Source organism: Chiloscyllium punctatum, chromosome 2 (genome assembly GCF_047496795.1).
Source record: "Chiloscyllium punctatum isolate Juve2018m chromosome 2, sChiPun1.3, whole genome shotgun sequence".
NCBI lineage: Eukaryota > Metazoa > Chordata > Chondrichthyes > Orectolobiformes > Hemiscylliidae > Chiloscyllium > Chiloscyllium punctatum.
This window is the reverse complement of record NC_092740.1, coordinates 903,320-916,512: the sequence shown is the minus strand read 5'-3', so window position 1 is coordinate 916,512 and position 13,193 is coordinate 903,320. Positions and strand designations below refer to the sequence as shown.

General features: G+C 44.5%; 1 protein-coding gene across 1 annotated transcript in view; it reads left to right on the top strand.

Moving 5' to 3' along the window:
• Positions 1–13,193, top strand: part of slc1a3a (solute carrier family 1 member 3a) — a 249,089-nt gene that overhangs the window by 224,793 nt on the left and 11,103 nt on the right. The window contains exon 8 of the mRNA XM_072592761.1: positions 1,962–2,156. Coding sequence (XP_072448862.1) covers positions 1,962–2,156 — 195 coding nt within the window. The remainder of the gene's footprint in view (positions 1–1,961; positions 2,157–13,193) is intronic.

Here is a 13,193-nt window from a genome sequence, read left to right as displayed (position 1 = left end):
AAGAATTCTGAGAGACAGGATTTATGACTATTTGGAAAAGCATAGCGTGATTGAATGCAGTCAGCATGGCTTTGTGAGGGGCAGGTCATGCTTCACAAATCTAATTGAGTTCTTTGAGGAGGTGATAAGACAAGTCGACGAAGGTCGAGCAGTGGATGTGGTGTATATGGACTTCAGCAAGGCATTTGATAAGGTTCCCCATAGTTGGCTCATTCATAAAGTCAGGAAGTATGGGAGTCAGGAAGTATGTGATACAGGGAGATTTGGCTATCTGGATTCAGAATTGGCTGGCTGACAGAAGGCAGAGAGTGGTTGTAGATGGGAAGTATTCTGCCTGGAGGTCAATGTTGAGTGGGGTCCCGCAGGGCTCTGTTCTTGGGGCCTCTGCTCTTTGTAGGTTTTATAAATGACTTGGATGAGGAGGTTGTGGGGTGGGTTAGTAAATTTGCAGATGACAGAAAGGTTGGAAGTGTCGTCGATAGTGTTGAGGGCTAATGCAAGCTGCAGCGCGACATAGACAGGATACAGAGATGGGCTGAGAAATGGCAGATGGAGTTCAACCTGGATAAATGCGAAGTGATGCATTTTGGAAGGTCGAACTCAAATGCTGAATATCGGATTAAAGACAGGATTCTTGGCAGTGTGGAGGAACAGAGGGATCTGGGTGTGCAAGTACATACATCCCTCAAAGTTGCCACCCAAGTGGATAGGGTTGTTAAGAAAGTCTATGGTGTTTTGGCTTTCATTAACGAGGGGATCGAGTTTAAGAGCCACGAGGTTTTGCTACAGCTCTTCGAGTCCCTGGTGAGACCACACTTGGAATATTGTGTTCAGTTCTGATCGCCCTATTATAGGAAAGATACAGAGGCTTTGGAGAGGTTGCAAAGAAGGTTTACCAGGATGCTGCCTAGACTGGAGGGCTTGCCTTATGAAGAAAGGTTGAATAAGCTCAGACATTTCTCTCTGGAGAGAAAAGGAGGAGAGGAGACTTGATCGAGGTGTACAAAATAATGAGTGGAATAGATCGAGTCAATAGCCAGAGACTTTTCTTCAGGGCAGGATTGACTGGTATGAGGAGTCATAGTTTGAAGATATCAGGAAGAAGGTATAAAGGAGATGTCAGAGGTAGGTCCTTTACACAGAGTCGTGAATGCATGGAATGCATTGCCAATTGTGGTGGTGGAAGCAGAGTCATTAGGGACATTTAAGCGACTGCTGGACATGCACATGGATAGCAGTGAGTTGAGAGGTGTGTAAGTTATTATATTTTACATTAGGATTAAACCTTGGCACAACACCGTGGGCCAAAGGGCCTGTTCTGTGCTGTACTTTTCTATGTTCTATATTCTATGAAGGGAATAGATAACATAGAAGCAGGAAGGAGGCTTTGACAAAGGGTCAGTTAGACTCGAAACGTCAGCTCTTTTCTCTCCTTACAGATGCTGCCAGACTTGCTGAGATTTTCCAGCATTTTCTCTTTTGGATAGAAGCAGGGAGGTTGTTTCCATTCGTGGGTGAAACTGGAACTAGGGGATGTAGCAGTTGAGGCCACTTCATTAAATAATTTTAAGTCTAAGATAGACACATTTTTGAGCAGTAAAGGAATTAAGGGTTATGGTGGCTAAGTGGAGCTGAGTCCATGGAAAGATCAGCCACGATCATATTGAATAGCAGAGCAGGTTTGATCATAACATACGAAATACCTCCTATTTCGTATATTTTGATCTTACCACTCTTGCTACTGACCTCCTCAGCCACTTTTACAATGCCAGCGTCACTTTCTGGAAACAAAACCTGCCACATCTATCAACTGGGGTCACAGAGTAACATGTACAGATATAGACATAAATGTGAACACAGACACATGGTGCCACAAAAATGGACAGATTTCCTGGCCTAAAATATTGATGTTGTGACTCACTGCTCTGCCAGACTGACATTTATCTTCTACTGCCTTCCAGCTCAGCCACTTTACCTATTACATTTCGATGCCTGGAGGACAAAATTGGGCTGGATAAACGAATTACCAGATTTGTGCTGCCTGTGGGTGCCACAATTAACATGGATGGCACTGCACTGTACGAAGCACTTGCTGCTATCTTCATTGCACAAGTTAACAACTTTGAACTCAACTTTGGACAAATCATCACCATCAGGTAACAGTGATATTTACTCAAATAACCAAAGTTACTCCTGGAATATAAACAGATATATTTCAAAGTATCATGTGATGATCCTTGTGCTTTGGGGAAATGTCGATATTTTCTTTTTGTGAGATGTCCTATGTCCAAACGTGAACTAAATTCTGGCAATGTATCCTCAAACATCCGGGAAGTGCTCATGTGATCTGTATTGCAGTAGGGCCCTATGGACAGCTAATTGTATATTGTATTACAGGTGGTCTCAAGATCCAGAAAGACATGCATCTGCGAGTAAAATAGAACCTGAAGTTAAAGGGTACAAGAAGGCACCATTTACAAGCTGTGTGTGATACAGTTTAAAATGACAGAAAGCTATGAGAGGGAGAACAGGAATTGTGGCTTGTAAAGGCCAATTATGTGCTGATCGCCTGAGCCAATCAAATCATTTAAAGGAATCAGAGAGAAGGGGAACTCTGTCACCAAGACTGTTGTGAACCATGTTTGAAAGGTTATGTAGGGTGTGTTGTTTGGGTGCTAACGATATCTTGAACGATAGGTAGAATTTGGCTGCCAAGGAAAGCAAATTGAGGACCAAATTCATTGATTGTGAAGTAGATATCGAAGGTTGAATCACAAGCAAAATGGGCAGAATCCTAAGGCCCTGAACAACATGGGCTCTAATAAGAAATGTGGGCAAATCACATGAGAAGTCCAGCAAGGCTTTTCTTGCCATTGGGAGCAGCAAAGATGCTTGTTATTGAGGATTATTGAATAATTAATATGCACTTTCCTACAATACTATGGGATGGATAGGAACTAGGGGCTGGAGAGTCAAAATCTGAATGTCCATGGGGATATCTGGAGATTCCAGCTTGCTCTTTGCTTCTCCAGATCTCCATCCCTGACACCCAACATTTCAGGGCATGCTCCAGGACAGTGACTGCATGCACCCCATGGCATCTGACACATGCAAATCTCTTCACACTCTCACGGCACATCCCCGATTTACTTACAACACTCTTGAAGGAGAGCTGCACCTCTAATTGTAATTATGTGGAATGAAATAACTACAATAGCAAGAAGTGCTTTTGAATCAGAAGATGTCAAATTAATCTGGGTTGAGATAAGAAATAAAGCAAGAGAAAAGATGCTGGTAGGTATAATCTATAAGCCGCGAATGGTAGCTATAATAGATCGGGAAATAATTAGTGTAAAAAGGCAGTGGGTGACTTTAATCTTTGAGTAGATTGGGATAGTCAGATTTGCACAGGAAGCCATGAGAAAGAATTCAGAGTGTGTATTTGGGACAGGTTTCTAGAACAATATGTGGTGGATCCAACCAATGATCAGGCTATTTTGGATCTGGCAATGTGTAATATGTCAGGTTTAATAAATAATGTCAGAATAAAACATCCCCTTGGAAACATTGACTTTAAATGTCAAAATGTATCATTTAGTTTGAGAGGAAAGAACCTGGGAACAATTGCATCTTACCAACTTAATGTAATTCTTTGAGGAAGTGACAAAGTTGATTGATGCGGGAAGAGTTGTAGATGTCATATACATGGACTCCAGTAAGGCGTTTGATAAGGTTCCTCACGGTAGGCTGATGGGGAAAGTAAAGTCACATGGGGTCCAGGGTGTACTTGCTGGATGGATAGAGAACTGGCTGGGCAGCAGGAGACAGAGAGTAGTAGCAGAACAGAGTTTCTCAAAATGGAGAATTGTGACCAGTGGTGTTCCACAGGGATCCGTGCTGGGACCACTGTTGTTTGTGCTATACATAAATGATCTGCAGGAAGGTATCGGTGGTCTGATTAGCAAGTTTGCAGGTGACACTAAGATTGGTGTAGTAGCAGATAGTGAAGGGGACTGTCAGAGAATACTACAGAATATAGATAAATTATGGGAGTTGGGCAGAGAAATGGCAGAATGAGTTCAATCCAGACAAATGCGAGGTGATGCATTTTGGAAGATCCAATTCAATTACACGGTAAATGGAAAAGCCCTGGAGAGATCTGGGTGTTCAAATCTACTGTACCCTGAAGGTGGCACTGCAGGTCAGTAGAGTGGTCAAGAAGGCATACGGTGACAGAGTATTGAGAACAAGAGTTGGCAGGTTATGTTACAATTGTATAAGACTTTGGTTCAGCCACACTTGGAATACTGCATACAGTTCTGGTCACCACATTACCGAAAGGATGTGGTTGCTTTGGAGAGGGTGCAGAGGAGATTCACCAGGATGTTGCTGCACGGTATGGGGGGCACTACCTTTGAAGACAGGTTGAGTACATTAGGATTATTTTCATTAGAAAGGCAGATTGAGGAGGAATCTTATTGAGATCTACAAAATCATGATATGTATAGATAGAGTGGATAGCAAGAAGCTTTTTCCCAGAGTGGGGGACTCAATTACCAGAGGTCATGAGTTCAAGGTGAGAGCAGAAAAGTTTAAGAGACATATACGTAGAAAGCTCTTTACATAGAGGGTGGTGGGTGCCTGGAACGCATTGCTAGCAGAGGTGGGCATGATAGCATCATTTAAGATGTATCTAGACAGATACATGAATGGGCAGGGAGCAGAGAGATACAGGTCCTTAGAAAATGGGTGACAGGTTTAGGTAGAGGATCTGGATCAGTAAAGACTTGGAGGGCTGAAGGGCCTGTTCCTGTGCTGTAATTTGCTTTATTCTTGTTCTAATCATAACTAAGGATAATAACAAAGGAATTATAGCAGAGTTACTGTAATGGATTGGGGAAGGAGTTTCACAGCAAAGGCGACTGAAGAGCAATGGCAGATGTTTAAGAAAATAGATAATGGAGATCCAAAATGGCGGCGGTCTGGGTAGTCTGTTGTGCTGGGCTCTGTGCCATACCCTTGGCAAGATGGACCTTTACCCCGCCTCGTTAATCACTCCAGGAGAAAAATCGATAATAAAAAGTTACTGAACACCTGGAGCTGCTAGAATTGTGGCTTGACAGCTCTAAGATCAGGATGAAGGCGAATAAAAGAAAAGGGGCAAAAGGTATATAGCAGGCAGGGACCTCCCCTACTGCAACGGGGGTGCCTGGAGCCATTGCTCAAACTCCCGTGGCGGCCCCTTTGGATTTAATGGGGCAGCAGCATTTACTTTCAGAGTTTGCCAAACTCCGAGAAAAGATTGAAGCAACGTTGGAGCCAATGTCTGCCATGCTGAAAAAGCATGAACAGGAGATTCAAACACTGGACTGAAGGGTAGAAGCAGTGGAGCAGAGGACCGCGGCATCGGAGACCATGGGGGAGTGCTTGGGAGAAAGGATCCGAATACTGGAAGACCAGGATCAGGTCCTTCAGGAACAAGCGGAGAATCTGGAAAACAAAAGTAGAAGAAAAAACGTACGGCTCTTGGGTGTCCTGGAGTGTGAGGAAGGCGAGGACCTCGTTGGTTTTCTGGAGAAGTGGCTCCCAAAGTTCCTGGGGCTGGAGTTGGAGTCGGGCCTGGTGAGTGTGGAGCGGACCCACCGAATCGCAATGCGCAGGTTTGGGCCGGATCCGGGCCCCCGCCTGGTCCTAGTGCGACTCCAGCACTATAAAGAAAAACAGTGATTGAAACAGCAAAAAGACTGGGAAGAGATCCACAGGCTTTAACATACAATGGCTCAAGAATAATGTTTTTTCAAAACTTCTCAGGAGTCATAATTAAGAGGAGAAGGGCATTTGATAAAGATAAGAGAAAATTAAAGGATCTGAACATTCAATATTTCTTGAGGTACCTGGCCGTGTTGTGCATTGCTCTCGGAAGGATGGTATATAATTTTGATTCAGCAGAAAAGGAGAAGGATTTTGTGAACTCTGTGAAATAAAGGACTCGGGTCGAGAGTGGGGGAGAGGGGAAGGGACACAGTTACAGACAATGGTAGTTTCTCTTTACTTTATCTGCCGCTTTTTTTTCCTCTCTTCCCTTTTCGTGGTTATTGGTCTTATACATTTTGTACTGCCTTGGTGTAAAACCTGATTTATTTATCATTTTGGTCAGTTGGTTATTGTCTGGGATTTTCTTTACTGCTGTCCTTTTGTTTTCGGATTGGGGGTGGCTATACCTCTGGTTAAGATGCATGGAGAAGAGGTGTTGGGGGGGAGACTGGGCATCTACTATTAACTCTCAGCAATGTAAATAACATGTCTTTTTTGTGAATTGTCTGGGAGTGGGGCGCGGTTCAGTTGGAAGGAGCCAAGATGGTAGCAAGGATTGGGAGAATTGCTCCTTATGGGCAAGGGGGGGGATCTCTAGTGAGCTGGGGCTTATTTGGGTGTTTGCTTAAGATAAATGTAGTGGTTAGTTCGTTAGTTGTAGTAGTTTTTAGACTTTATAAGTTAATGTTTTTTCGCTCGTTACACCTCAGATAAGCATCCTCCTCTTGGGAAACCACAGGCTTCCCTGGATGACCATGGCTAGTGATCTGTTTAGGTGGTGCACCTGGAATGTAAAAGGGAGACATTCCCCCATTAAAAGAAAGAAGGAGCTGTCAAGCCTTGGTTGAAAGGGTTGATATCGCCCTGCTGCAGGAGATGCATTTAACTGATAAGGAACATCTGAAGCTGCAGTAGGGGACATTATGACAGGGTATTCGTCTCCTCCTTTAGCTCCAAGAGTAGAGAAGTGGCTATACTGGAAAGAACGAACCTCCCATTCCAGGTAACTGAGCAAATTAAGGATGAACATGAATGGTTTGTCATTCTTAAAGCTCTAATACGTGGAGAAGAGTATGGCAGCCTGAACGTTTATTGTCCACCGACGCACCCTCTTAAATTTCTAATTGATGCAGTTGCTAAATTAATCAATCGTGGGGTGTGCCGTACGACCACAGGAGGGGATTTTAATCGCCTAATAGATCCCAGGGCAGACAGGATGCCAAGGGTCCCGGCAGGTACGCCCTCGCAATCTAGACAGTTAGTGGACTTGTGTGAGGAGTTAGGATTAGTAGATGTGTGCAGGCATCCCTACCCTAATGGAAGAGACTTTACTTTCTATTTCAACCCACACAAGTGCCACACGTGAACTGACGTGTTCCTTATGCCGTCAGTTTGTTTGGACAGAACATTGGCTTGTAAACTTTGGAATATAACCATCTCGGACCATGCGCCAGTGTATTTAGATGTTAAAATCAAGGATGGTAGAATGGGTACACAGCACTGGCTCATGGATCCATTCCTGTTAAGGGATAGCAAATTTATTGAATACATTACAAGAGAGTTCAGAACCTACTGGGAGATCAACTCTGGTACAGCCAGTAATTCGGCAATACATTGGGAGGCCACAAAGGCATATTTATGAGACCTGATCATTTCATATTCAATGATTAGAAGGAGGCAGAGGGAAGAGCAGCAACAGATGCTGAAGACCCAGCTGCAGGTAGCTGAAGAAGCATATTATTTATTGGTCTTCATTGGTCAAACTGCAGCGGGTCACAGCTCTCTGGGCTGCTCTCGACTCATTGCACACACAGGTGGCAAATAAAGGGGTCTTCTTTGCTAAAGAAAGATTGTTTAAATTTTGAGATAAGCCAGGTAGATACTTGGCATATCTGGCTAGAAAGAAAAATGCTTCCCAATCCGTTATGTCTGTTGGAGAGAAGGTTCCCACAGTTATCCGTGAGGAGGCTAATATCTCCCTAATTTTAAAGAAGGGGAAAGACCCTGAAGAATGTGCTTCATACAGACTAATTTCATTATTGAATGTCGACTTTAAAATTCTGTCAGAGGTGCTGGCCCTGAGGTTGGAAAAAGGTGTTGCCCTATATTACGAAAGAAGATCAGACGGGTTTTATCAAGGGCAGTAGCTCCTCCAACAATATCAGGAGGGTACCAAACATACTGCAGGTATACCAGCAAAGAGTGATTCCAGGTTTGGTGGTCTCCCTAGACGCAGAAAAGGCCTTTGACCAGATAGAATGGCTGTATCTGTTTGGGGTCCTAGAGCGCTTTGGTCTGGGGGGAGCCTTTGCTAGGTGGGTGGCAGTGTTGTATAATGATCCTAAGGCTGCAGTCATCACAAATGGCACTAAGTCAGATAACTTTAATATAGGGAGAGGTAGTCAACAGGGGTGTCCTCTTTATTTACCTTGGCAACTGAGCCATTAGCTAAGGCTATCTGGAGGGATCCTGAAATAGTGGCGCCATATGTGGGAATGGGGGAGCATAAGATCACCCTATATGCTGATGATGTCCTTTTGTTCTTGGTCAATTCGGATGAGTCCATTCCTCAATTGATTCAAAAAATTTATTTATTTGGCAGTTTTGCAGGAGACAGGATCGACCCCACAAAATCAGAAATCATGCTGGTGGGGGGATTAGTGGAGGTGCCTGATCTGAAGGATTGAATGCAGTTCCTGTTAAGATGGTCATCAAAAAGTTTTTTTTGTGTTTGGGAATTTTTATTAACCCTGCCTTCCACTACTGGAGGGGTTAAAACAGGATTTGCAGCGGTGGAGGGGAATTACCGTTATCATGAATAGCCCTGACCAAAATGAATGTTCTTCCTCACTTGTTGTACCCCATGAGAATGCTCCCATTGTTGCTACCCAGACGAGTATTACGGAGGCTCAGTGGTTAGCTAGAGTCCTTTATTTGGTGTCGCAGCTGTCTCCTAATTAAATTCAGTAAATTGCAGCTCCTGCAGGTTTGGCATGGCGGGGGGTGGGGGGGTGGGGGCGAAATTGGACCTTCCGGACTTGAAGAGATATCAAATAAGCGCCCTTTAGCATACATGGATGACTGGGTACGAGGGGGGGGGGATTCGGAGTCACTTTGGTTTGACGTTGAAGCCCTCGCAGTCAAGATGTCCCCAAGTTAATGTATTATTCATGGAGAAGATGAAATCCATGATCAAACAGTGTAAGAGTCCAATCATTTTAAATATGGTGAAAGCCTGGAGGATAATGTGGCAAGATGAGGGCAATTGGACTAAGACCTCACTGATTATCCAGTTGGCAGGATCCCCAGGATTTAAACCTGGAGCAATGGACTCCGGCTTTAAGTCATGGGAGAATAAGGGGATCTCTTGTTTGGGAGATTTATTCAAGGGGGAGGTCTTGATGTCACTTAGCCAACTAAGTCAGAAATATGGATTGTCTAATAGGGACCTTTACTGGTCCTTTCAGATAAGGGATTCTATATAGAGGAACACCACGCTCCTGGCTTAGCCTTACAAGTCAGATGTGGAGAAAAGACTGCTCCAGTGTACGGGCGCTCTTTCAGTTAGTATTTTGTATCAATAACAGAAAGGAAGTTCCTTAGGAGATGTGGAGAGACTCTGTAGGACTTGGAATCGGGAACTAGGAGAGGATATTTCATTTGAAACATGGGAAAAAAATGGGAAAATGTAAAAAAAATCTTAAAATGTAACAAAATGCAGGCCATGCAATTGAAGATTTGACACACGGCTCATATGGCACCAGAGATCCTGTTCAAGTTCAAGAGAGGAGTGTCACCAGGATGACCCAAATGTAACATGAGTATAGGCACTCTCACACTATTGGTCAGGTTGCAAGATACTGGAGTACCATAGTAAGGGAGCGGAAGGAAATCCTAGGAATTGAAGTCAAAGAGGACCTGGAATTTCTTCTGGGGTTTCCAAATTTGCCTCTCTGGGGGAACATGGGAAGAGACTGTGTAATATTCTTACCCACTGTGCGAGGAAGAACATTTTAATGAATTGAATGTTGGAAAAACCCCCCGGTCTTATGGGATGGGGCAAGCTGGTGATGGAGCATCTCCCTGAGACTATCTCACAAATATGTTGCACCACAAAACAGAGCAGTTTTATAAGACTTGGTGGCCCTTTCTAAATTATATTGATGCAGACTTATCAGCAATATTAATTAGGGCCGTGATGTAGCCGTGGGAATCCGTTTTGGTGCCCGTGGGGCCCTGGGAGAGGTAAATTGGGGAAAAAAGAAAGGTACAATGATTGGTGTACCCAGGGATGGGAGCTTCAGTGGAGGTGTGGTGAGTGAAATAGAATAAAGTAATGTGATATAATTAAAGTTAATTTGAATTCAGCTTAATTTAATATTTTAAAGTTTGATTGTAGTTTAATTTAAGTAGATACATTTGTTCTGGTAGAATAGTAGGTAGTTTATTATTAATACTATTGTGATATGATATTGTACTACCTCTACCTTCTTGTATTTGGTATTGTTTTTTATATATAGTTGCTTTGTAAACGATTTGAAAAAGTTTTTAATATCCCAGTGAACAAGAACGATTCTAGGAAAGGGATAAACCAACCATGGATGAACAGGGAAGTTAACAACTGCACTAGACCAAAAGAAAATTATGTACAATGTGGCAAGGAACAGAGGCTAGCTACAGGATTGGGCAAGTTTTAATAACCAATGGAAGACAACCAAAAAAGAAGAAAATAAACTTTCAGGGTAAATTTCCAGGTAATATTAAGAAAGCATGCAAGAGCTTCCTTTAGTACATGAAAAGAAAGAAAGAAGCCAAAGTGAACATAGGCCTCTTAGAGAATGAAATACTGCTCGTTGGATGCTGCCTGAACTGCTGTGCTCTTCCAGCACCACTAATCCAGTATTTGGTTTTCAGCATCTGCAGTCATTGTTTTTACCCTCTTAGAGAATGAGGCTGGAGAAATAATAATGGGGAAGCAGGAAATGGTCGAGAAGTTCAATAAATACTTGACATTAATCTGCACAGTGGGAGACACTGATAGCATCCCAAAATTGATGGAGAATCTCAGCAGGAAGAAAGCAGAGTTAACATCTTGAGTGAGGTGGGTCTTCATCAGAACTGTTAGCAGATTGGAAAAACTGGTATTTATGCTGAAGCTAAGGTTTTGGGGTGGGGGGGGCACAGGGAGAGAGAGGTAAGCAGATAGGTGGGCATAAAGCCCAGAAACAGAGAATTATGAAAGGGGTAAATAAACAAAGATATAATAGATAACAGGCTGGGACAGAAGAAAAGTTGAATGATAACAGTAAGAGCTAAGAGTAGAAAATGGGTAAGCTGTCCTGAATGTGACTCATGTAATATGAAAATGGTGAATGTGAGGACTGTAGATGCTGGAGCTCAGAGTCGAGAGTGTGATGCTGGAGAAACACAGCAGGTCAGGTAGCATCAGAGGAGCAAGAGAATCGAGGTTTTGAGTAAAAGCCCTTCATCAGGAATGATGCTGGGAGCCTAGGGGGTGGAGAGATAAATGGAAGAGGGGTAGGGCAGGAGGGAAGGTAGCTGAGAGTGCAATAGGTGGATGGAAGTGGGGGTAATGGTGATCGGTCAGAAGGGAGGGTGGAGTGGATAGGCGGGAAGGAAGATGGACAGATAGGACAGGTCATGCGGGCGTTGCTGAGTTGGAAATTTAGATCTGGGATAAGATGGGAGAGGGGAAATGAGGAAACTGGTGAAATCCACATTGATGCCATGGGGTTGGAGGGTCCCAAGGCGGAAGATGAGGCATTCTTCCTCCAGGCTAGGGTGGCTAGGGAGCGGCAATGGAGGACGCCCAGGACCTGCATGTCCTTGGCAGAGTGGGAGGAGGAGTTGAAGTGTTTGGCCACTGGGCGGTGGGTTGGTTGGTGCAGGTGTGTCCCAGAGATGTTTTCTGAAATGCTCTGCAAGTAGGCATCCTGTCTCCCCAATGTAGAGGAAACTGCATCAGGAGCAACGGATACAATAAATGACATGTGGAAGTGCAGATGAAACTTTGATGGATGTGGAAGTCTTCTTTGGGTTCTTGGACAGAGGTGAAGGGGGAGGTGTGGGCGCAGATTTTGCAATTCCTACAGTGGTAGAGGAAGGTGCCAGGAGGGGACTGTGGGTTGGTAGGGGGTGTGGATCTGACGAGGGAGTCACGCAGGGAACAGTCTTTATGGAAAGCGGATAGGGGTGGGGAGGAAAATATATGTCTGATGGTGGGGTCCGTTTGTAGGTGGCGGAATTGGCAAAGGATGATGTGATGTATCCAGAGGTTGGTGGGATGGAAGGAAAGAACCGGGGGTTCTGTCCTTGTTATGGTTGGAGGGGTGGGAGGTGCAGGAAGTGGATGCAATGCATTGGAGGGCATCACCAACCACATGGGAGGGGAAATTGCGGTCTTTAAAGAAGGAGGCCATCTGGTGTGTTCTGTGGTGGAACTGGTCCTCCTGGGTGCAGATATGGTGGAGGCAGAGGAATTGGGAATAAGGGATAGCATTTTTACAGGAGGCAAAGTGAGAGGAGGTATAGTCTAGGTAGCTGTGGGCGTCGATGGGTTTGTAGAAGATGTTAGTGTTGAGTTTGTTCTTGTTGATAGAGATGGAGAAGTCCAGGAAGGGGAGGGAGGTGTCTGAGATGGTCCAGGTGAATTTAAGGTCGGGATTGAATGTGTTGGTGAAGTTGATGAAGTGTTCAACCTCCTCATGGGAGCACGAGGTGGCCCCGATGCAGTCAACAATGTAACAGAGGAAAAGATGGGGAGTGGTGCCAGTGTAACTATGGAAGATAGACTGTTCCACGTAGCTGATAAAGAGACAGGCATAGTCGGGGTCCATGCGGGTGCCCTTTCATTAGATTAGATTAGATTTGATTAGATTACTTACACTGTGGAAACAGGCCCTTCGGCCCAACAAGTCCACACCGCCCCGCCGAAGCGTAACCCACCAATACCCCTACATCTACATCTACATCTACCCCTTACCTAACACTACGGGCAATTTAGCATGGCCAATTCACCTGGCCTGCACATCTTTGGAGTGTGGGAGGAAACCGGAGCACCCGGAGGAAACCCACGCAGACATGGGGAGAATGTGCAAACTCCACACAGTCAGTTGCCTGAGGCGGGAATTGAACCCGGGTCTCTGGCGCTGTGAGGCAGCAATGCTAACCACTGGAAGAAGTGGGCAGATAGAAAGGAGAAATTATTGAGGGTGAGGACCAATTCAGCCAAACGAATTAGCGTCAGTGGAAAGATACTGGTGGGACATTGGGAGAGGAAGAAACGGAGGGCTTGGAAGTCCTGGTCATGGCTGATGGAAATGTATAGGGACTGGATGATGGTGAAGATGAGGCATTGG